Here is a 22761-nt window from a genome sequence, read left to right on the forward strand (position 1 = left end):
TGGCCCTTAGATTAAGAGTCTCTTGCTCTACCGACTGAGCGGGTGATTGTATCCCTTAACAAATTGATTTGTGGCCTCTGTCGGTGGAATATGGAAAATGAGTGCCTTGCAAACAGCGACTGGTCTTCTAGAATCAATCTCTCCCGCAAACTTTCATACTTTCAGATTTAATAGAAAAGCATTTTTCCTGTTTAAATACATATTAAACCCATCAGCCTCATCTCCCTCCCAAATACTGTTGTTATTGTATCCATGCATAACGACTGATCTCTCTTCCCCTGCCACAAAATACCCTAACCCTAACCCTCCCCTTGCTATAATTCTGTATTACTCACAAGCGGCTTGAATAATAATATACTGGAAATTTGGAGATCTATGACAAATTACAGAAAGCAATCACTAAAAATTCCCACTTACACTAATATATTCACACCATAACACCCAATGGAAGGGTACACTGTAGTAAGGTAAAAGGTAAAGGACCCCTGGAAGGGGTTTTTTTTTATAAATATTTATTAAAAGTTTTTGAATACAAATGCAAAAGTAATCAACAATATAGATATCATGACAAATTTTCAAAACATCTTTGGACTCCCTCACATCTCCCGCTCCCATTTACATCTTCTTAAATTTTAACCAGCAAATTATCATCTTGTTTATATTCCTAGGTCCCATTCTTTTAAACCTGGTCTACTCATTCTCCAAATGATTTATATTTCCCTCAATCTACTTGTCATCCTAATTCTATCTAATTTAATGGTGGTCAATTACTTATGATCTAGCATCCTTCTTAACATTCAACCAAATTACAATGCTTTTTTAAATAAATCTTAAATTTCTTCCAGTCTTCTTCAACTTTCTCTTCTCCCAGGTCTCGGATTCTGCCAGTCATCTCGGCTAATTCCATATAGTCGATCAGCTGCATCTGCCATTCTTCCAGTGTGGGTAGATCTTGAGTTTTCCAATGCTTAGCAATAAGTATCCTTGCTGCTGTTGTTGCATACATAAAGAATGTTTGATCCTTCCTTAACACCTTCTGGCCGACAATACCCAAAAGGAAGGCCTCTGGTTTCTTAGTGAAGGTATACTTAAATACCTTTTTCAGCTCATTATATATCATTTCCCAGAAAGCCTTCACTCTAGGGCAAGTCCAGGACCCCTGGAAGGTTAAGTCCAATCAAATTTGTCTATGGGGTGCAGTGCCCATCTCTGCTGTCAGGCCGAGGGAGCTGGCGTTTGTCCACAGACAGGTTTCCAGGTCGTGTGGCCAGCATGACTAAACCGCTACAGGTGCAACGGAACACAGTGATGGAAGCCAGGGTCCACAGAAATACTGTTTACCTCTCTTTGAAGCGGTACCCATTTATCTACTCACTCTGGTATGCTTTCAAACTGCTAGGTTGGCAGGAGCTGGGACAAGATGACAAAGTGAGAGGAACAATGGAATAGGGGATGGGGTATGAAGCATGTCTTGTTTATAAACAATTCCAAATTAGAAGAGAGGTTTATGTTCTTTCCTGGCTTAGCGCTGCATCCTGATTCTGAAGGGAGATTTGACTAACCCCTGTATCATTCATGAAGCCTAGAACCACAAGGTTGTTGTGATGCAGAGGCCCACGCTGTTATGTTACTGTTCCTTACCCTAGAAGGCTCAAGGTGTGTGATGGCAGAGTTGTGGCACTTATAGCTGGCCTCCTCCTGCCCACTGAAGACGTTGTAGAGTTTCAGGTGCCCCGTGCAAGTGCCCAGCATCAGGAATCGCTCCCGCGCAGAAAATGCACAACACGTGAAGCCACTCTCATCTTCATTTGCTTCCCGGAACACAGAAATTGGACGGAACCTGGGAAATCAAAGTGCAACTGAGTAAGAAAGCAAGCTGTTAAAAACGCGAGAGGAGGGTTGGCAAATGACCAAACGAAGATTAAAACTGTATACGATAAATTGCTAGGTTGGAAGTGATGACTGCCATCTAAAGGGAATGGAAATATCTATGAATGCTCTGAACATGGAAGATGCTGGAGAAAACTGTCAGTAGATGGAAAAATAAGGAATGGGATACAAAGCCACAGGTTTTGTCCAAAATGCATATGGGTACTCAAGTATACCTTTTGGAAAGCTGGATCCAAAATTCAAAGGAATTGAGAAAAAGCATCTTGCTTACCTGCTGAATATAAGGTGCCTATCAAAGCACCCGCCATCCACCCCGCCGTACTTGGGAAAGGCCGCCCTGCGTGACAGCCGCGAGGTAAAGTTAGTTGGCGCTTGGCGCCTCTGTTTTGGCTCAGGACACTGGTGGGGTGTAAAAAGAGAGAAAGGTGGGCAAGTGGCCACAGGGTTCTTGCAGCGAGCATGCTGTTCCCTAAGGTACTCTGTGATTATACTGTCCAGTGTGGGAGGGGAAGGGAGGTGCCTGTCCAGCTGCTTTTTGATAGCTGGGCTCTGGCTGTAGGCGCCATGGTCTGATTTTTGCCGAAGTACTCTGATTTTCCTGCCGTTGCAGGGAGACGGCCTCTCTCGAACAAAGCTAATCCTGCCAATCACTGGAGAGCTGGTGGCCTGAGATGGCCCTGGGAGAGCAAGCGAGCCCTGGCAGGCAGTCTGCCTTGGCTGGGCATGGACAGAGGAAGCAGCAGGAACTACAGAAGGGTGGTTAGTCAACCGGGCAGAAATGCCATTCGCTATACGAGGGGTACGAGGCAGAGGCACAGGAGAGGCGGCAGCAGGAACAGGGGTGAAGGCAGAGGAATGAGAAGCAGCCGTCATGGGTAGATCCGCCTCCTTGGTAAGGATGGTAGCAGTTTCTCCTAGCCCTTTAGAGATGAGATGGTTCCTGATCAAAAGCAGCAGCTCCTTCTCGGGAAACGAAATCCTTGACTGAGCCACGACGTCTGCTTTCTGAAGTCGAGCCAAGGAGACGTCTGTCCCAATCAGCAAAGGTTTCCCAGAGACCCGCTCAATCAGCTCAGCGGCATACTTGCAAAACTTCACGTGCTCGCTGCGCTTATCCTGGAGCACAGGCTCCTTCATCAGCTGCTGGATCTGGCAGCTGCTGAAGAGAGGCAACTTGCTGATGATCTGCCGAACCGTACTGCTCCGGGACAACCCCACCAAGGCTTTGCAGGCCAACGCTCGGATCTGGTCCGCATCTGTAATGGGCATTTTCACAGACAGCAGAGACAGCAGCACTTTGATGCCGTTGTTGGACTGCACTACGTTCCACATCTTGGCCAGGGTGTGCTCGCCGCTCCTGGGTGCCTGGGGGAGCATCCGGCGTGGGGTGCCGGAGATGAATTTGCCAATGCTGGAGATGCGGTTATCTGGGCCGCACACACAGTTAATAATAATCTGAAGGGCTGACTTCTGGATTTCTGCATCGTGGATAAAGAATTCTCCTTCAGCAAGCCCCAGGATGATGCTGATACCTAACAAAAAAGGACACTGAATCAGTAGTCTATCCAAATAGGAGACATCAGTATATAAGAACCTACGAACAGCCCTGCTGGATGAGGCCTATGGCCTACCTGCTCCAGCACTCTGGTCTCAGAGCGGTCAACCAGATGTCCACACGTAGCCCCAAAGCAGGACCTGAGCAACAGCGCCCTCTCCATCCATGATTCCCAGCAAATGGCATTCAAAGGCATCTAGTGCCTCCTGCCTAGTATAGGAGGCAGCGTAAAGCTTACTGAAAATTTCAGCAACCAGTGAAGAGATTTATAAAGTTAAGGATGGAAAGCGACTGAAAAGGTCAAGTTCTACATACCCACAATGGAAATAGAAGTTCCTCCCTCATCCACCGTATCTACCGCCTCTGCTAACTGCAACTGGATTTTAGGAACCACAGTAAGGATGGCCAGAACATCCAGAGCGTAACGCACTGTGTCATTCCTAGAAAACGAAAGCAAGCGGTTGTGGAACCCTTTTAAGGCAAAGATCAGCTACACAAAATAACACAAATCCATTACACCAGCAGTCATTCCAGGCTAGAAGAGCGTGCATGGGGCAGACACTCGCCTGGGGCAAATGACTATGCAAGCAAGCAGTGAGTTACCATGTTCAATTCTCTCACCTAGCATAGTAGGTCTTCCAGTTGCATGCTATTGAAATAAGTTGGAGCATGAGCTGCACACAAGACAGCTTGAGGAAAACCTCTGCTGGATCCCAATAGAGCTGTCCCGGCCCATATTCTATTAGGAACTCCATCATCTCTACAATCTGTTCGTGTGTGTAGGAACAAGCCTGAAAGGAGAAGGTAGCATTCAAGAAGTCTTTTAGCATCATCAATTACTTACGAGACTTTAGAAAAAGTAAGCTCCTTAAACCCAATAGCGGCCTTCGGAAAAGGGAGATCGAGAATTGTGGTGACACTGCAAGTAAAGTCCTGCCCCACTCACACCTTGAGGATCTAACCTCGCACAGTTGGGACACAGAACAAAGCTTCATCTGCTGATCTCAAGGCTCATGCAGGAGAAAGCAATCCTGAAGACAGGGCTTCAGGCTTAGTATCTATCAGTTTAAAATATTTGAGATTTACCATTCTGCTAAATAAATAAATGCACAAAAAATTCTGAACACAAACACTAAAGCCGAATGATCTAAAAATGTACTAAAATACAGTACGGCAGAGTAAAATCCTGGAATAAAAACTATGGATGGTGCTGGAATGCTTGCCTAAACAGCAGATGGCAGAAAATCATAAAGGGGGAGGGGGGGACAAAGGAGCCACCCATGAAAGTGATTTCCACAACAGGAATGGGGAGGGGCCCTCAAAAAAAAAATTAAGGGCAGTGTGACTGAGCAAGAACTAGCATAATGTGCTCCCTACATCCATTTAAAATCAGCTCCACAAAGAACCTGTCAGAAATCAGTCCACCAAACTACCAAAGCACGGACAGCACAAGTCATTCACTTGTGCACCGGAAAGGAGCGCAGTCCATTTATCAGATTTGACTAACATGACTTTTTGACATTTTTTTGCAAAAATATCTAAAGGGTGACAGGATCAAAAAGTTCCTATACCTCCACAAAACACACTACTCACCTTATATGGAGGCTGCGGATGGACCAGGATGCCACCTTCAGTGCGCTGAAGTGACTGCTTCACCTGTTCCACTTTGATGGCAAGATGAGCCTCAAAATACCTGCGCATGGCCATGCAAGTGTGCTTCCCAGTCTGGCGGCTGGCAAAAATCTCATCGTCGCTTAGTAGTGCACCTTGGGTTTGCAGGTTTAAGATATCAAGAGTGCTAATCTACAAGGAAAAAGAAACACATTTGCCATTATGGTATTTCCCACGCCTAAAGGCTTATTGCCTTATTTTTTCACTCAAATAAAATAATTAGATCAGCCAAAGAAAACCTGTGCCAAGAAGCTGCATTAACTGCCAGAGCTTTCAATACATATAGGCAACCTGACAAAGCAATTCTCATAAAATGAGCCAGTTTGTTCATTTGCAATTAAAGAATCACTGTTCACTTTTTAAAAAATATTATGTAACATACCTGGAAAGACTGAATCAGGAAAATGGAGAAGCACAAGGGAAGGAGCGTTATTCCATTTTTACTGGCTTTGTCCTTTACATGCAGTGCAGTAAACCAAACTCTCTACTTTAATTGCTAAAGAAGAAACTACCTCAATAATCTGTTCATTTTATCACCACAGACCATTGTTCTCTCTAAATAGGACTCTTAAGACAGCAGTAAAGATTACTCTTACCGTTACCACTACTATTAATTAACTGCCTGGGGATCTCGGAAATGTTACATATATTAAGTTGTTTTTAATTACTACAGTGGTACCTCGGGTTAAGTACTTAATTCGTTCCAGAGGTCCGTACTTAACCTGAAACTGTTCTTAACCTGAAGCACCACTTTAGCTAATGGGGCCTCCTGCTGCCGCCGCGCCGCCGCAGCACAATTTCTGTTCTTATCCTGAAGCACTATTTCTGGGTTAGCGGAGTCTGTAACCTGAAGCGTATCTAACCTGAAGCGTATGTAACCCGAGGTACCACTGTATTTATATTTGTTAGTTACTTTATACCAAAAAGGTATCAAAATGAGTTAACAAAATAAAATCCAAACATGTAAAAACAAGAAAAAGTTAAACCAATGTACAATACAAAGTATCGCATGCTCACCCAATGACAAGATTAGGAGGATAAGTTATAGCCAGTGAAGAGAAGCATGGATAGAAAGAAGGGGAAATATAGGGGAAATATAGATGTCCCAAAGCATGCTGGTGCTGGTAACAGTCACACTGCGGCCATGTTCATACATAATGCTAAAACATGATTTAACGTTTGGGAGTAAGAGTTCACAAGTGTGACCAAAGCCTAAGACTCAGCACCCACCCTCTCTTCTGCCCACATGGCCAGGAAGAGAAGCTTTGCCAAGTTTCATTTCACTTTCAAATAGCCTTGCTTTAAGGCTTTGTAGAAAAGAGGAATTCTGGTTTACAACAAGGGTTGTTAAGCAGATTTCTAAACAGGTTATGAAGCTGGCCTTGTGCAGTCTCCCTGCCATCTCAGCCATTCAATCTATTGCAGAGAAGCAGAATATTCTATAAATGATGAAAGAAAGGGAATACCTTATATACCAGCAGTGAGGAACTGCCAACCCGCAGGCCTACTTAGGTCCAGCAAGGTTCCTAAATGAGACTATTTTGCTCAAACCACACCCATCTGCCCAACACTTGACATTGTATGTGACGTCAGGTATGGGGCATGTAAAAACATGGCTGGGATTGGCTGCAAATGGAGGTTCACCGGGATGAAGTCATCTGATGGGCACTGAGAGGGAATCCCTCTGAACTTGTCACCTGCTCCTACTGATGTCAGGTGATTGACAGCCCCTCCAACCTATCAGAGATGACTCACAGGGAGGTAAGACTTCTGGCCCACCGTCCACATCCAGTTCCCCACCTCTGGCCTTGCAGGACCAGCTGAGGCGCAGAAGATTTGGCGGTGGCACCCCAACCCCACTTTAAGATGTTCTGAGAAAACACCTGAAAATATGAAACTGCTGTAACACTTACCAAGTTAACAAGGCGCCGTAAGCCATCATGCCTATCGAAGAGCTCCAAGACCGCACGGAATGAAAAACAGATAGAGAAGAACATGGTAGCATGGCAGCAGCCCGAGGCATGAGAGCATTCCATCAACCACAAGGTGTAGTTCACAACATCTGATAACACGTGGGGATGCATGCAGACCTAAGAACAAGAAGATGCAAGGACAATCCTCACTTATGTTCATGAAACAACACGTAGTTTCTGTTTTAACCCTCAGCAATGCCCCGCACAGTAAGCAACAGACTATTCAGTCACACTTGCAGTCTCAGCTGCAGTCACACTTAAAAAACTTTTTGCATTCTTGCTTAAGATGGTGGTTGGGATAAGCAACTAATGATTAATAGATCAGAGTTGAAACATAAAGCAGCTAACTAACAAAATCAATCCAGGCGTTTAAGAAGAACGTGTGTGAAGTATGCTTGAAGCTAAGAACGTAGGGGAAATGGTTGTGACAAAATTCAGAAGCACATGCAACATGTTTATGATGTCAATTGGGAAGGATGGCAAAGATCTTTGCAATCACTTTCAAATTCCTTTTGAAGTGCTAGATGTACCAAGCTCAAAAAAGTTTGGTACAGTCATACCTTGGTTGTCAAACATAATCCGTTCCAGAAATCCATTCGACTTCTGAAATGTAAGAAAACCGAGGCACGGCTTCCGTTTGGCTGCAGGAGCTTCCTGCACTCAAGCGAAAGCCACACTGGATGTTCGGCTTCCGAAAATGTTCAAAAACCAGAACACTTATTTCCAGGTTTTCGGTGTTCAGGAGCCAAAACATAGGAGTACCAAGGTGTTCGAGAACCAAGGTACGACTGTAATGTTATATTTATGGGTAACGCTGTGTGGGTGACACCCAAAGGATCCACTGATTTGACCCATTGACCCGTTGATTTCAAAAGGTTTACTCTGAGCCCAGATGGTGTTTCCTGCTTGGCAGGGGGTTGGACTCGATGGCCCTTGTGGTCTCTTCCAACTCTATGATTCTATGATTCAGTGAGCACGGAGCTTGCCTCCACTTTAGCTTCAGAACAAGAAACCTATGAAGTTGACTCCCGAACACTGAAGTTATCAGAGCCTGTTGATCTGATCTCGCTTTCTGCACTCTTGCTGAATTGAGGTGGATTCTTGCAGTCAACTGATGAATGGCAAACCAGTATCCCATTAAACAGCAGCCACATGTGCATGTTGAAAACAGCATATGAGGAAAAGCCAACATTTGATGGGATGTATCAAAAGATCAAGAAATAATTCCATTCGGCATGTGAAAAGTGTGGCTGTGTGAATCCACCCCAAGAGGAACCTGCTAGGTAGTATTCGACAGTTGTTTTGTGCTGGCAAAAGCAAATTGGCTTGCACAAGGGAAGTCACCCAAATTTTACTGTTTCCCCCTACCCTATGCAGCCCACTGTATTTTAAATACCTACAATTTCTGTTATCAGAATGGAATCTTACCCTTTCCATGGCATCCTGATTGTAAGACAAATAATATAAGCACATGGAGACACCTGTAGCTGCCATGGAAGGACGAGGAATCTCCAGCAGCTTCTGCACTCCTCCATGAGCAACAAACTCTGTTGCAAACTTGTTGTGGAGCAGCAGCGATGCCAAATACTGCGAATAGAAACCCAAAGTCAATATAGAAATCCACTAACAAACCCTTGGAGTTCTTTGATACCAGTGAAATGCTCTTCTCTGCAATTTGCACAGAGTGGTAAAGGAAAGAGGATATTGCCTTCTTGGACTGCACCTGCCTGAGAGCAAAAAGGTGGCCTTGGTATAACAACATCTTTTAACTCAATCGCCTATAAATAGCTTTATCAACTCTGTAAAGTAGCCATCAGATATTTTCCTACAATTTAGGAACACAAACGTTTGTTTTGCATGTCTATGCATTTCAAAGGTAAAACACAAGGCAATTCTGAGCAAGGAAAATGTCTCTTCTCTCTTGCAAAGGATTTAAAGTGCAAAATAGCACCAATGTTCTGCAGTTTCATCTCAAGGCAGCAGCAGTAGCAGAACTTGGGAGAAAACCGTTTTATGTCCCGTTAAATTTAGTGGAACAACACAAGCAGCAGGAGACAACAACATAACATGAAACTCTGGGTGCAGTACCAAGGAAACAGCTGACTGATTCAAAGCAGCTGGATAGCAAATTTATCTGGGACTGCATCACTCAAATTTGAAGCCTTTCTTGGCCTACAAAAAGACTCTGGACTGGCTCGCTTCCAAGACCAAAGGGAGAATATTAACACTGCAAATTCATTTTGCCTTGAAGAAACACTTTGTTGACAGAATGTGAAAGGCTGAGGATATGAAGCGCTGAGAAGTTAAGAAATGCATTCAAGTAAGCACAGCAGCATCAGGATTAGAATCAAAGCTAAATCTGAATTCAAGGTTTTTTTTTCTTTAAAAAAAAAATCTATATAAATGTAGCCTTAAACACAGTGATTTTAAGGAATATTCACATTGTTGTGAACCGACTTGAAATTTTTGAATAAAAGGCAGTATAGACATGTTTTAAATAAATAAAATAAATGGACCAAAGAAGTCAGAGGAAATATACTTAATAAAACAGATAACCGTTGACCCTGTTAGGAAAAGAGCAGATGAAGGTTGCCTCAATCAAACTTAAGAGCAAAAACACACAAACTCAAAGTTGAATGCAACTTTGGCACTACTTAACTAGATATCAGGTCCAAAATTATATACTTCAATAACTGACACAGAAAAAAATAATTGGCACAGAATCACCACTTGTTAATAAGCAATTTGCTCTGCTGTCATTTTACCTTCAGGGCTTCAAAGGTGAGCAGTACATCATTGGTCCGTTTCAAATCAATATAGAACATCATTAGGTCTCTTGATCCAAGTTGCATAAAGATGGGAAGCAGCTGAGAAAAGTAAAATATTAGTTCACTGTTGAAAAAATTGTGTGGGGAGCACTTTCGACAGAATCATTTCCCTTCCCCTTAAGTTTAAAGGCAAGCGAATACTGACAACAGTCAAGATCCATCTCTGTCAAGTGACCAACACTACCTTGTATTTCTTACGGCTCAGCTAACAAGTTCCTTCTCAACAATTTTAGATGAAGGTGGATGTCCAAGAAAGGGAGACAAGAGCCTCCTGTCAAAATGTGCATTGCGCCACTGAAGGAAAGGCAGTAAAGAAATCTAATAAATGCATCTTTTCAGCACTTCTTTTAAATAGTTAACTCTCATTCATATGTTCAAATTATTAAACTGCAGGGGTGGGGAACCTTTTTCAGTCTAAGAGCCACATTCCCTCATGGACCACCTTCCATGGACCATATACCCCTGGGTAGAGAAATGAATGCAGCTCTGACCTTTGTACAGTGGGCTACACTCCAGCCATGCCAAAAGAAGATGCTTCTATACCAGGGGTCGGCAACCTAAGGCCCAAGGGCTGGTAGCGGCCCATGAGGTTTGTCTAACTGGCCCATGGCGACCCCTGCTGCCCCCCCCCCGCCCGCTCTTACCGGTGCAGCGACTGACTTCTGGGTTGATGGCACCTGTGCGCATGTGCACGAGCGCTCCTCCGACCCGGATGTGCGCCAGAAATAGCATGTGCACACGCGTGCAGGACGGAGAAGCGCCCCTGTGCATGCACACACGCTATTTCCAGTGTAATTCCGGGTCGGAGGAGCGCCAGAAATAGTGTGTGTGTATGCACACAGGTGCTCCTCAGACCTGGAAGTGCGCACATGCTCCTACCCATCCTCTGACGGATGGAACGTCGACCGGCCCATCCTCGGATAAGGTTGCCAACCTCTGTTCTACACACACACATTCTCCCTATCCAGCAGAGTTCAAGGACACATTCCACCCAGGCAACAGCACTTAAGGACAATACAGAGCAGGCCTATCAAAGGGTGTTGCCTGCGGGAGAAGCATGGCCTGGAAAAGTCTCAAGGACCAGACAGAGAAGCATGGAGGATCACATTCTGTCCCTGGGGCCAGAGGTTTCCCACCACTGTCTACAGAAGAACATCTCCTTCTCTCAACTCAAAGAGTCACCAAAAAAATCCTGAGAAAACAATTCCAAGATCTCATTTATCTCATTTACATGCTCTTTGTGTGATGCTCTGGACCAGGGATAGGCAACCTAAGGCCTGTGGGCTGGATGCGGCCCCATTGCCTTCTCAATCCGGCCCACAGATGGTCCGGGAATCAGCGTGTTTTTACATGAGTAGAATGTGTGCTTTTATTTAAAATGCATCTCTGGGTTATTTGTGGGGCATAGGAATTTGTTCATTTTTTTTTTCCAAAATATAGTCCAGCCCATCACATGGTCTGAGGGACGGTGGACCAGCCCACGGCTGAAAAGGTTTGCTGACCCATGCTCTGGACACATCTTCAAGCCCGTCATCTGGGGCCCTTCTTCATTTTCCTCCCTCACAAGGTCTGGATGGTGGCAACCTTTTCTGTGGCGGCTTCCCATCTACGGCATTTTCTCCCCAGGAAAGTTCGGCTGCTACCTTCATTACATATCTTTAGGTGCCAGGTGAAATCATTTCTCTATAACCAGGCCTTTGACTGATTAAACATTCTATGGCCTTTTAAATGTATTTGTGGGAGGGGGTGATTGGTCTGTTTTTGGTTTTTTGTATTCTCATTTTGAATTTTTGAATTCTGAACTGCCCTGTGATCTTCAGCTGAAGGACGGTGTACAAATTTTAATCATCATCATCATCATTCCAACCCCCCCCCCATTAACACAATTTAATTGGGTCATAAAAGGAGCCCATCCAGACATTGCTTGTTTCCTTGCCTTTTGTATACCTACCTCTTGATACTCCCCTAAGGGAGTCAAATACTGCAAAATTAACCTTTGCTCTATAGCGGAGGTCAAAGGGTATAACGTATAGTTCGTGCCAATCACCCAAGGAGACATCTCTGACCAGCTGCTGTTAGACAGTTCAACAAACATCCTTTCTGGCTCCGAAGAGAAGCCGAGTTTTTGTTTTGCTTTCCGGAAATTCTCTCTTTCATGTTGCTTCCCTGATTTTTTTGTGGCAGAGTTCACCCGACTACTAGTCTTGTGATTTGAGTCAAGGTTAAATGAGATTTCCATATCCCCTGTAACTTCCTCCTGTTCGCCATCCACAGCCATCTCCCCATAATCCATGTCCACAGCTTCTTCATCCAGAGGCAGCAGAGAGTCTGAGGGTACTTTTCGAGGACTGGGCCGCTTGTTTTCGTGCTTCGTATTCACTTCATTCACTTGCAGCTCTCTCAAGCGCTGAAGCACAAACGCCACCTATTGCAAAAAGAAAAGGATGCAGCACTTTCAGATAAGCAGATTCAAGTCAAGTAGCCTGCAGGAGACCAAGGAAGGAGAAATACAAGGCGTTTTTACCCTGGCTTCTGATTGAGAAGCAGCCCATGTGCCCTTCTCCCACAAAAAAAAAGGACCAATGGCAAGGAGGGAGGGAGGGTTTGGGTTTTTTAAAAAATAGTTTTTGTGTTTAAAGCAATTTCCATGCAAAGACAGTTCATTTTCATTTTCTGTCTACTGTAGGAGTGCAGGGGGCAATGGACATGGGAAGAAAGACCTGGTGATCTTTGGTGATTACAGGCAAATACATCTATGACCAACGATCTGCACAGCTAACATGTGAAATCAGTATTTCAATTTGTTTTGTTAGTTTTAAAAATTATATCCTGCTTTTCACTGTGTAGGTCTCAAAGAGACTTACAACAATAAAACATATATTCTAAAGGCAACTCCCCATTTGTTCCTGTCTGTTTGTGACATCCCTGTTAGCTTGCTGTTCTACAGATTGTACTGAAGTGTTTCCTCTGCTCTGGTTTTTATTTTTTTTAGTATTATTTTGAATAGGTGTTTGATTTTTGTGCTATTGCTGCAAAGTGCCTTAGGCAACATTTGGTGGACAGACAGTATACAAACTTAACCAAACTTTTACAATAAATCACTCCATTTGCTCCAGGTTTTGAAATGAACACACCACACCAAGCACATTTCCAGCTACAGGGCAGATAAGCATGAGATATGCTACCAAGAGCAGAAACATTAAGAATCAATACTCCAATATGAATCTATTTCCTCCATTTGCAAAGGACAAGTACAGTATGGCAATTTCCTATAAAGCAGAACCATGCAAATTCCCCTCCAGTTTTCCATCATTCACTGCAACGTCTGAAATCACATCTGTGAGGAATGAGCCCCCCAAAAGTCTTAGGATTCAATTATACTTTGCAAGTGCTTGCTTTTAACAATGGGTGTGACGGATTTGCCATGAGTATTACCAATTGAGAATTCTCATCTCTGTAGTTAGCAGCAATGTCTTGATTCTCCATGGCCCCTCCCAGCAATCCAGTTGCAAATGTCCTCAGAGGTTGATCAGCCTCTCGTGCCCACTTGAAGAGATTCTCAACTATGCCTTCCTAGAGTTAGTGGGGATGGGGAGAAGGACAGATATTAGCAGATAAATTCTCCTCTCCACAGCCACATACAAAGGGGGAAAAATAAAATTTATCAAGAATTGGGGAATATCTGAAGTCTTCCTACATTTCCCAAAGTGTAAGCCAGCATTTTCCAACTAGAACACCTAATGTGGATTATTTTCCACAGTAATCCTGAAGCACTTCTGTTGACTTCACAAGGATCACACTGTAATTATATGAGTGTACAGTAGAATACACTATTATTATACACTTACAAAAGCTAAGGTCCACTAAGCAATGGAACTGTGTACATATGTATAATCAAGGTCTGAAGTAGTGCTAATATGCATATACTAGCAGCCTTTTGTTATTCTTGCTGTGGGATGACTTACTGGTGAGGGACAAATCACTTTTTCAACTGAACAGCCATTTGCTCCTTCATGAAGCACAAACTGCTGCAGCGAATGCAGCAAAGAAAGTTTTTCCTCTAACCACATATCACTTCTTTGGATCCTGGTCACATAAGCTCGGGAATTTCATGCAAGTATCATCCACTTCCCGCTACCCACTACATATTGCAGTTGGGGATTGTATGTATTTGGAAGTCTGAGACTGTTTCTCCTGGGAGACCTGCAAACAGCCCAGAAGGCAACTGTAAGCCTCAACTCATGATCAAGTTTTCAGAGTTGCATCCTTATGGTAAAAGACTCACAGAATATGGAAAACCTGTTTTTTGAGAGAGAGAGAGAGAGAGAGAGAGAGAGAGAGAGAGAGAGAGACTGAAAGTACAATTTGATATTCACATCAGTATCTACAAGAAGGCTATTAAAAACTTTTTTAGGCTGGTAACTTTCGTGAAATTTATACGCTGTGTTTTGTGAACTAATTTACACAGCTGGCATAATGACTCCAAGGTGCCCTAAAACAGATTTTTGGTTTCTCACTCCTTTGAAACATAGTTGCTGTCTACCTAAGTCTCTAGAAATAGCAGAGAGAGTGGAGACTACTAAAATGGTCAACAGGAAGGTTATGTGAGCATCATCTTATATCTGAGACCTTTTCCTGAAAGACGACAGCAGTTTCCAGCCCAGGCATGATGTCCAAAAGGAGTCGACAGGCAGCGGTATTCAAAGGTGGTTCTCTGCTTGTCATCACATAAGCATTCACCAGCTGAAAAGAGATAAAGAGAATTAAATAGAACTGTCTATTAAAAAATGGTCCAGATAAGAAAAAGAAGTTGCATAAGCATGCAGTATTGGACTGCAAGAAATATTAAATATTTCCTCCCTTATTCTGAATGAAGCCAATTTATTATGGCTTAGAGCCTGAATTACCCTTCTATGAATGGAAGCAACAACGATCCATTGTTGGCTCCCATTGATGGAGGCCTTTTTCATCAATTCCTCCTTTTCTCTGAAGCCCCGCAGCACCACCTCCCATATTACACTAGAACAGGGTTTCCCAAACTTGGGTCTCTAGCTGGTTTTGGACTACTACTCCCATCATCCCTAGCTAGCAGGACCAGCTTTTAAAAAAATAAATTTTAAATGTATTTGCCATTGTCTACAAATCCTCTCAGACCACACAGCCTGCAGGAATTCCAACAGCCAAATTGAATCTACACTTTCCTGGAAGAGCCAGACAAGGCGCAAAGACCGTTTTGCTTTTGTTTTGTTTTTAAGAAGCTGCTGCAGGTATGCATATTAAGTTAACAAACAAAAGGCTCTCCTTTATACTCTTGCTGTTGCAACTTGTACAAGTCAGGCTTAGAAAGATTTTATATCAGTTCTTGGAAAGTACATTCCTAATTAAGCACACAGCAAAGCTAAAAGAAAATGATCACTCTGGTACCCCTAACTCAAGGCAAAAAGATGACTGAGTAAAAGAATAATGAAAAGTTCCTAGCAGTCCTGATGTGCAAATCTATGGAAAAATGTAAAAGGCAAACTCACTGCATTCATGAAATCGTCGTTCTTGAAGAGTATCCTCAGCAAGTGGCCAAGCATACATTTTGGATCTGCCCGACCTAGAAAGAGATGGACAACAATATCAGCTTGTCTTCCAAACTTGATTAGCAATAATAAATAGCAAAGCATGTAGCATGCAGATTAAAAGGCATGGCTAAATTTTCTAGCTAGAAGTGAAAGGATGCTTCACATGTATCTTTTCTCTAAATGCATTCTGAGTAACATTTTTAAAAATGTTTTATATGTAGAAAACAAGCCTTACGTTTAATGCAAAGCACATAGTTCACAGATTTATAAACGATCAAGCCAAAAAAGATAGTCAAGGCAAATGACACGTATTTAGAAAACTGAACTGGAAACAGTAATACATTATTACTGCACTAACTGTCATTCTTTCTGTTAAAATATCCAAGAACTGAAATGTCTAGACCTAATAAAAAAAAATCTCAGCATATTAAATCTCACCTCCTAATCCAACTTGCTGACCACCCAATAAACCCCAAGGACAAAAAGTACAGCATACACAGAAAAAGGAAGAGAAGATTGCAACACTAACTTAATCCGCTTGGTAACACTGATCCAAAAGCAAGATAAGGCTAGGCAGTCCCACCTCATATGGTGTATCATTGCCTTGACCTGTGTGCCATTCCAGTATAAAGTAGAATCCCTCACATTTCTTTCAAATTATCTTCATGGTATCTGGTATGTGCACATCTGTAAATTTTGTTTGATCAACCTTAACAAGATATAAGTAGGAAGGTTTAAATGAGCTGGAAAACTGCCTTCTATTTGCTCTGCGACAGCTGATTCTCTCATTTTTCATTCCAGGCCTCTCACAATAAATTTAAGTCCGCTTTCAATTTATTCCTAATTTGTTTAAATATATATCACTGGCCTAAGAAACCACTAAACCGAAAGTGGGGAACATGCAACCATCCAGATGCTGTTGAACTATAACTCCCATCATCCTTGACCACCAGCAGTGTTTGATGAGCTGTGGGTGCATGCAAAGTTTCCCCACCACTTTGCTACACTACTTACAGACTGAGCTGCTAAAAAGGATTCAGAAGCTCAACAAGTGTCAGCACAAAAACGTGACTATGGGTTTTCACTGTGTGAGGTATGTCCACATTTCCCCCCCCCTTTATATGCATTATTTCTAAAGTAGATGGAAGGGCAAATTCTGAAAGGAATTGTTGAAATGTGTCAAGCATTGGGGAGAAATCTGAGTGCTGTCCTAGCAAATAAACTTTGTGGAGCTACATCTCTGCGGTCTTGGCCTTCCCACCCTCTCTCTCTCGTTTACAACAAGAGCAAAAATGAAGTCACGGTGGATTTGTATGCTCTCAGTGTATCTTACCAGGGTGCCTATCATCAAATGGATCCGGATCTCGCTTGCGGTACTCTTCTGTCTCCTTCTCAATCAATTCCGACATTCTAGAAAGGGGGTGAAGAAACATGAGCCACTTGAAATCCCCCTCAGAATGAATGCTGCTAAAGAACTTCAAAAACCAATCACCCACCCACGTTCCAATTGTACTGCAGATGACTGAGACACACAGCAGTAATTCAGCAAAGGAAATAAATGAGACTCTGAAGTTCTACACCCTGCTGAAACAAGGTCTATGCTGCCTTGTAATAAATGGGTGATGTCTGCCCTCACAAGGCAGCCACGAACACAGGAACCCAGAAGACAGTAAAGAAAGCATTTGTGTTAACATCTGCTCTCCTTTAATATTTGTTGGGTTTCTATGTTGGGAAGTATCATCAACAAATTATAGATGATTGCTAGACACTTGCAACTAAGGATTCTCAAAGTCCTTGTTTTTCTGCCGTAATTTTTTCATGACACTCTGCCCCTCCTTGTTTCAGAAAAGCCTCACTGGGTAGGCAGGTTGCAAGCAGGATTGAGTATAGCATTGCTTGTGTAACTGCATTTCTGAACAACTGTACTTACCGAGTAAGGATAGGAACAATATCTTGCCCACTGCCATGCTCTTTTTCCCACTGCTCCAGCAAAGCAGTAAGCTCAGCCTTGGAATCCACAAGTTCAGAACATGAAGTCATGACTCACCCTAAAGGTTGAAGGGAGGAAATCAGTACCAACTGGAAAGTAGTTCAGCTCTCAAAGGCATTACTTCTCAAACAAAAATTTAAAAATCTGAGTTTCCAAAAGGATTTTTTTACACACAAATGCTGCAGCCCTAAGCAAATCACACTGAAATTAACAGGGTCTACTTCCTACTAAGAACAATTAAATTAAGCTGGGTAGATGAGGTGATTTTCACAATTTCCCTGCCCCTAGCAAATAAAATTGTACAACTCTAGGCAGATGACACATTGTATAATGACGGACAAAGAGTTCAAAAGGACCCTTGAGTTAAGGACAGAAACTGGACTTGTAAAATGGTTCAATGATCTGTTTCTTTGAAGGCTCAAATACTATTCAAGAAAGGCCAATTGTGGTGTTTTTTAAGGGCAATGTGAATCGCCTGGGAGTATTCAGTACTGAAGCATCATTTAAATTAAGTCTGAGCAGACCTAATAAACGTCTGGATGAACAGTGTATCTTGGCAGATACAAGTAAACCTCTCTGAGCTTTCCAAAGAAGAGCAGGACAGAGATCCACAACATTAGGCTGGCTTTGGCGTCCAGTCAAAAATATGCAGTGACCATGACCCTGTGACTTTCCTAGATCTTAGAATGAAATGACAGTAATTTTATTATTTATACCTCACCCATCTGGCTAGAATTAAATGACAGTAATTTTATTATTTATACCTCACCCATCAGCCACTCTGAGCGGCTTCCAGCACATATAAAAATACAACAGAATTATACAGCTGGAAGGGAACACCAGGGTCATCTAGTCCAACACCCTTCAAGTGCAGGAATCCTGCTCACAGCCATCCTTGGGTGGGCTTGAACCACCAAACTTCTGGTTAACAGCCAGAAGCACTGACCCATTGTGCCTCCTTTCATTGTGCTGCCAAAATACAGAGAACATTTCCTGCTTTCGTCTTTAGTTCCAATTTTGGAAAGCAGGTGGAGCGAGGGGACCCTTCCTGTAAAAACAAGCCCCAGCATTCACCTCCAGCTTGGAGGTGGAGACAGCATATAGGGATTTCCCCTGCCAAGGACCTCAGAAACCCATTGAGGATGACCCCTATTCCCCACGGCAGCTTCAAGCTAGAAAAGGACTGCATCTTGCTGATTCGTCACTTCCTTGCAAGGCACTTGGAACAGCAATGGCAAATAATAATAATAATAATAATAATAATAATAATAATATCCTCCCACCCCCCAGCTTCCCTTACTAACTCAAGAGATGAAGGTTAGGGTTCATCAGTTTGTCACCATGCTTCTATGAGGAAGCGCTGTGGCAAAGTGGTAAAACATCAGACGGTCCTTAGTTCAAATCCTGGCATCTCTAGGTAGGTCTGGTAATGTGCTGTCTGAAACCCTAGATCCAATGCCAGTCAGTATAGACAATACTGAAAGAGATGAGCCAATGGCTTGACTTCCTATATCCATGGCACTCATAGCACCAAAATCATCTCCACTCTTTTCTAAATACATACTCTAGTCACGTTTAATATGTGTAAACCACCATTCCTCCCCCACCCCATTTTCCTTAGAAACATACTCAATTATCTCCAAACTTCCTCCCAATTTTGGAGCTGGGGAGGGAGTCAAATTTGCCCCTACAGTTATAGACACCAGGAGAAAACATTCCTCTTCTCCCTGGCCTTTGGCTAATTAAACAATCTATGGTCTTTTATAGTGGGGCGCGTATTGTTTTCTTTGTTATGATTGTTTGTTTGTTATTATATTATGTATTTCTGTGTTTTTATACTACAAACCTCCATGTGATCTGCTGATGGAGGGTGGTATATTAATTTAATAAAATAAAAATAGTTATTATTAATTATTAAGTAATTATTAATAAATACAAAATAAATAATGGGCTTTCAGAGTCACCAAAGCCCCACCCAAATCTTCCCTAGCTTGGAAGCAGAGCGGAAAGCTGGAGCTCATCACATTCATCAGAGGCTGGAAACATTTGCCATGGTGGTGATGTCAGCAAGTGAAACTGTGGACCCATAGAAGAGAATAGATTATAGTAAGGGAGTTTATTACAATAAAACTTGAGCCTTTAAGTCAGTCTTAACTAAGTATTAATTTTTTTTCAAAGCTGCCATATTAGGCTTGCATTTATTCATGAAGGCCCCTCTCAAATGAACTCTCATAAAATTGCAGACCAACTCCATTGGAAACAGCAGCCCATCACACAGCTACTGAACTTCTTCTGACAAGTGCCACACAAAAAGGGCTACCAAAAGCTAAAGCTAAAGGGACCCCTGACTGTTAGGTCCAGTCATGGACAACTCTGGGGTTGCGGCGCTCATCTCGCTTTATTGGCCAAGGGAGCCAGCGTACAGCTTCCAGGTCATGTGGCCAGCATGACTAAGCTGCTTCTGGCGAACCAGAGCAGCGTACGGAAACGCCGTTTACCTTCCCACCGGAGCGGTACCTATTTATCTATTTGCACTTCGTGCTTTCAAACTGCTAGGTTGGCAGGAGCAGTGACCGAACAACAGCAGCTCACCCCATTGCGGGGATTCGAACTGCCAACCTTCTGATCGGCAAACCTGTGTCCTCTACCAAAACCTAGAGGGGCTTTATTACAGAGGACTCCTGGTGTTACTAACAGCACCATGAAAACCCAGACGGAACAAAAATACTGCTGGTGCAGTGGGGGTGGGGGTTCCACCAAGCCAGAAATGATTGTTCAACTTGTTTTGGATGAGAATGCACTCCTACTTTTCAGAATCAAGCAGACAGCTTGAGTGTGCTTCTTGATCAAGCACTTTATGCCCGCTGTGTCCCTTCCTGGAAAATCAGACCCAGCAAGTCATTCATGCTCACTACATCCAAACTTTTTCATTCTCCCACCCCTACTCTCCACAGAGTAGGTTACCACAGAGCAGGTTGCCAGAGGAGGAACACATCAGATTTCCTAGAAGTCTAACTATTACCCTGCTTTTCCTTCCATTGCTCTGTCCATTTCTGCTTCTCCTCACCATCACCAAATACATAAAATTAAACCAACGGTTTAGACTATGATCCACAGACTGTTGACCCCTGGAGCTTTAAAAATGTATTGTATCAAGATATCTTAAGAATCACCCTCTTCCAAACAAACCTGTGCAGACTCTTCAGCTAGAACCCTGCTGACTCCTCACACACCTGCACGCCTGAAGTACAGTGGGCAGATTTTAAGGGTGCTTGGGATGAGAGAAGGTAAATTTTTGTTGCATGACTGGAAGTCTACATGCAGTGTTGGATTCTGCCCATAATATGAGGCACACAACTGTCTAAAATCAGGACAGATTCAGTAATATTTTCCTAGTCTGCTGAAGAATCCAACAGTATTCAGCTGTGATCACATACAACATGTATTCATTTGGCAGATGGCAAAGTCAACTGGCCACTTTCCCAAACCTATGAAACTACACTGTTCAGAGGAGTAAATAATCCTGGATCCTACTTTTAGGACTTTTCAAACTTCCTGGACTTTTCATATTTTGTAAGTATACCTGCTTTGGTATACTTGAAGATATTCAGTACAATTCCTCATTGCTCCCCAGCCCACACCAAATTTATTTGGCTCACTTTCGGTTGTCATTTTCAGGTGATTATAAGTCGTACTTACTGTGCCTTCTGCTGTGGAGCCTTGAGTCCACAGTGGTGGAGAAACCACACTCAATGCATAGCTTTCTATCTCACTGATATACTGTTTCCTGAAAGGCAATCTGCACCTTTTAGAGCTTTTCCCATCCACAAACAGATCCCTCTTCCCACTTTATCAGACATTATTCTACGTGCAAAAGCAGAAGACAGCTTTGAATATATTGGCAGTACATCAGAAAGTAGCAGTAAGAATACACAGCCCAAGACTCACAAATATCTAGATATCTGATGAGTCATTTGGGGAAAGACCGGGGAAGAGGGAAGACCAGAATCTTAATTTGAAAGATTTTGAACACTGAACAGTGCAAGGCACACTATAGTATTTGCTTCTGTGTTCTGCCAATTCATTCCCCCTGCAACCCCTGGGCTAAGCAAGTTGCTTTCTCAAAACAGGAAGAGCCAATGACAACAGGATCAATCCATATACTTGACCAATTATTTATTTGGTTACATAAAGGTAAAGGTAAAGGTACCCCTGCCCATACGGGCCAGTCTTGACAGACTCTGGGGTTGTGCGCCCATCTCACTTAAGAGGCCAGGGGCCAGCGCTGTCCGGAGACACTTCCGGGTCACGTGGCCAGCGTGACATCGCTGCTCTGGCGAGCCAGAGCCGCACACAGAAACGCCGTTTACCTTCCCGCTGGTAAGCGGTCCCTATTTATCTACTTGCACCCGGAGGTGCTTTCGAACTGCTAGGTTGGCAGGCGCTGGGACCGAGCAGCGGGAGCGCACCCCGCCGCAGGGATTCGAACCGCCGACCTTTCGATCGGCAAGCCCTAGGCGCTGAGGCTTTAACCCACAGCGCCACCTGCGTCCCTTTTGGTTAGTTTGCATTATTATAATATGCAATTTCATAGATTAGCTTCAAATACAGCTGTAAAAAAAAAACTTGGCAAGGGAATGTGAGCTCAAAGGCAGCACACAACAATCAACACACACACATATCCACTCACCCTGACATCAAAGGATTAATTCCATGCCAAGGCAATGTTTTGTCCAAAGTATTATACAGGTAACAGGTGTCTTTTGTTAATCTGTAAACTCTCTAGTCCAGCAAGTTTTCCAATATCAAATAAAGTATAGTCACAGCTGATGTTCACAGCTGCAGGAGAAACCCCAATGTTTGTACAGTACATTTAATACACTGCAATGAATGGGAGGTGTTTAGGTCCATTTATGTGACCTAATTAGATGAAATTGCAAGCATCCCCACACTAAAAAAGTTATTGTTTTAAGCAATGAAGAAGTTGAATCTTCCTTTTCTAAAGAAACAGTTTTGCTTGAAAGCATTCTATGGGGCTACTTGTGCAGTTTCCAATGGAATTGCCACTTACCTAAGAGCTGGCAATTATCACCAGGGTAGTTACACTGGGAACAAGAGAACTCTTACTGAGTGTCTTGAAACAAGGCACAGGGTGAAGAAAACAGACAGTTGGAAACCACTGCCTCAGGGTGCCCTGAGGCAGCTGTTTCCAGTGTTAGAAACTCAGCTATATAATCTAATCACCGAATGGACCTTTAAACCTAGGTTACAGTTGCCACAATGAAAT

General features: G+C 43.1%; 1 protein-coding gene across 3 annotated transcripts in view; it reads right to left on the minus strand.

The window, feature by feature from the left end:
- Positions 1-22761, minus strand: part of DCAF1 (DDB1 and CUL4 associated factor 1) — a 59460-nt gene that overhangs the window by 29637 nt on the left and 7062 nt on the right. For all 3 annotated transcript variants that reach the window (XM_079968028.1, XM_079968027.1, XM_079968026.1), the window contains exons 2-15: positions 17415-17532; positions 16818-16894; positions 15443-15516; positions 14547-14660; positions 13353-13490; positions 11869-12342; positions 9855-9956; positions 8518-8676; positions 7030-7206; positions 5039-5248; positions 4067-4236; positions 3761-3885; positions 2162-3422; positions 1642-1840 (exon numbers count right to left, since the gene is read on the minus strand). In XM_079968028.1, coding sequence (XP_079824154.1) covers positions 1642-1840; positions 2162-3422; positions 3761-3885; positions 4067-4236; positions 5039-5248; positions 7030-7206; positions 8518-8676; positions 9855-9956; positions 11869-12342; positions 13353-13490; positions 14547-14660; positions 15443-15516; positions 16818-16894; positions 17415-17524 — 3390 coding nt within the window. In that variant the 5' untranslated portion in view covers positions 17525-17532. The remainder of the gene's footprint in view (positions 1-1641; positions 1841-2161; positions 3423-3760; positions 3886-4066; positions 4237-5038; positions 5249-7029; positions 7207-8517; positions 8677-9854; positions 9957-11868; positions 12343-13352; positions 13491-14546; positions 14661-15442; positions 15517-16817; positions 16895-17414; positions 17533-22761) is intronic.

This window comes from Podarcis cretensis (assembly GCF_951804945.1).
Source record: "Podarcis cretensis genome assembly, chromosome: 2".
Classification (NCBI taxonomy): domain Eukaryota; kingdom Metazoa; phylum Chordata; class Lepidosauria; order Squamata; family Lacertidae; genus Podarcis; species Podarcis cretensis.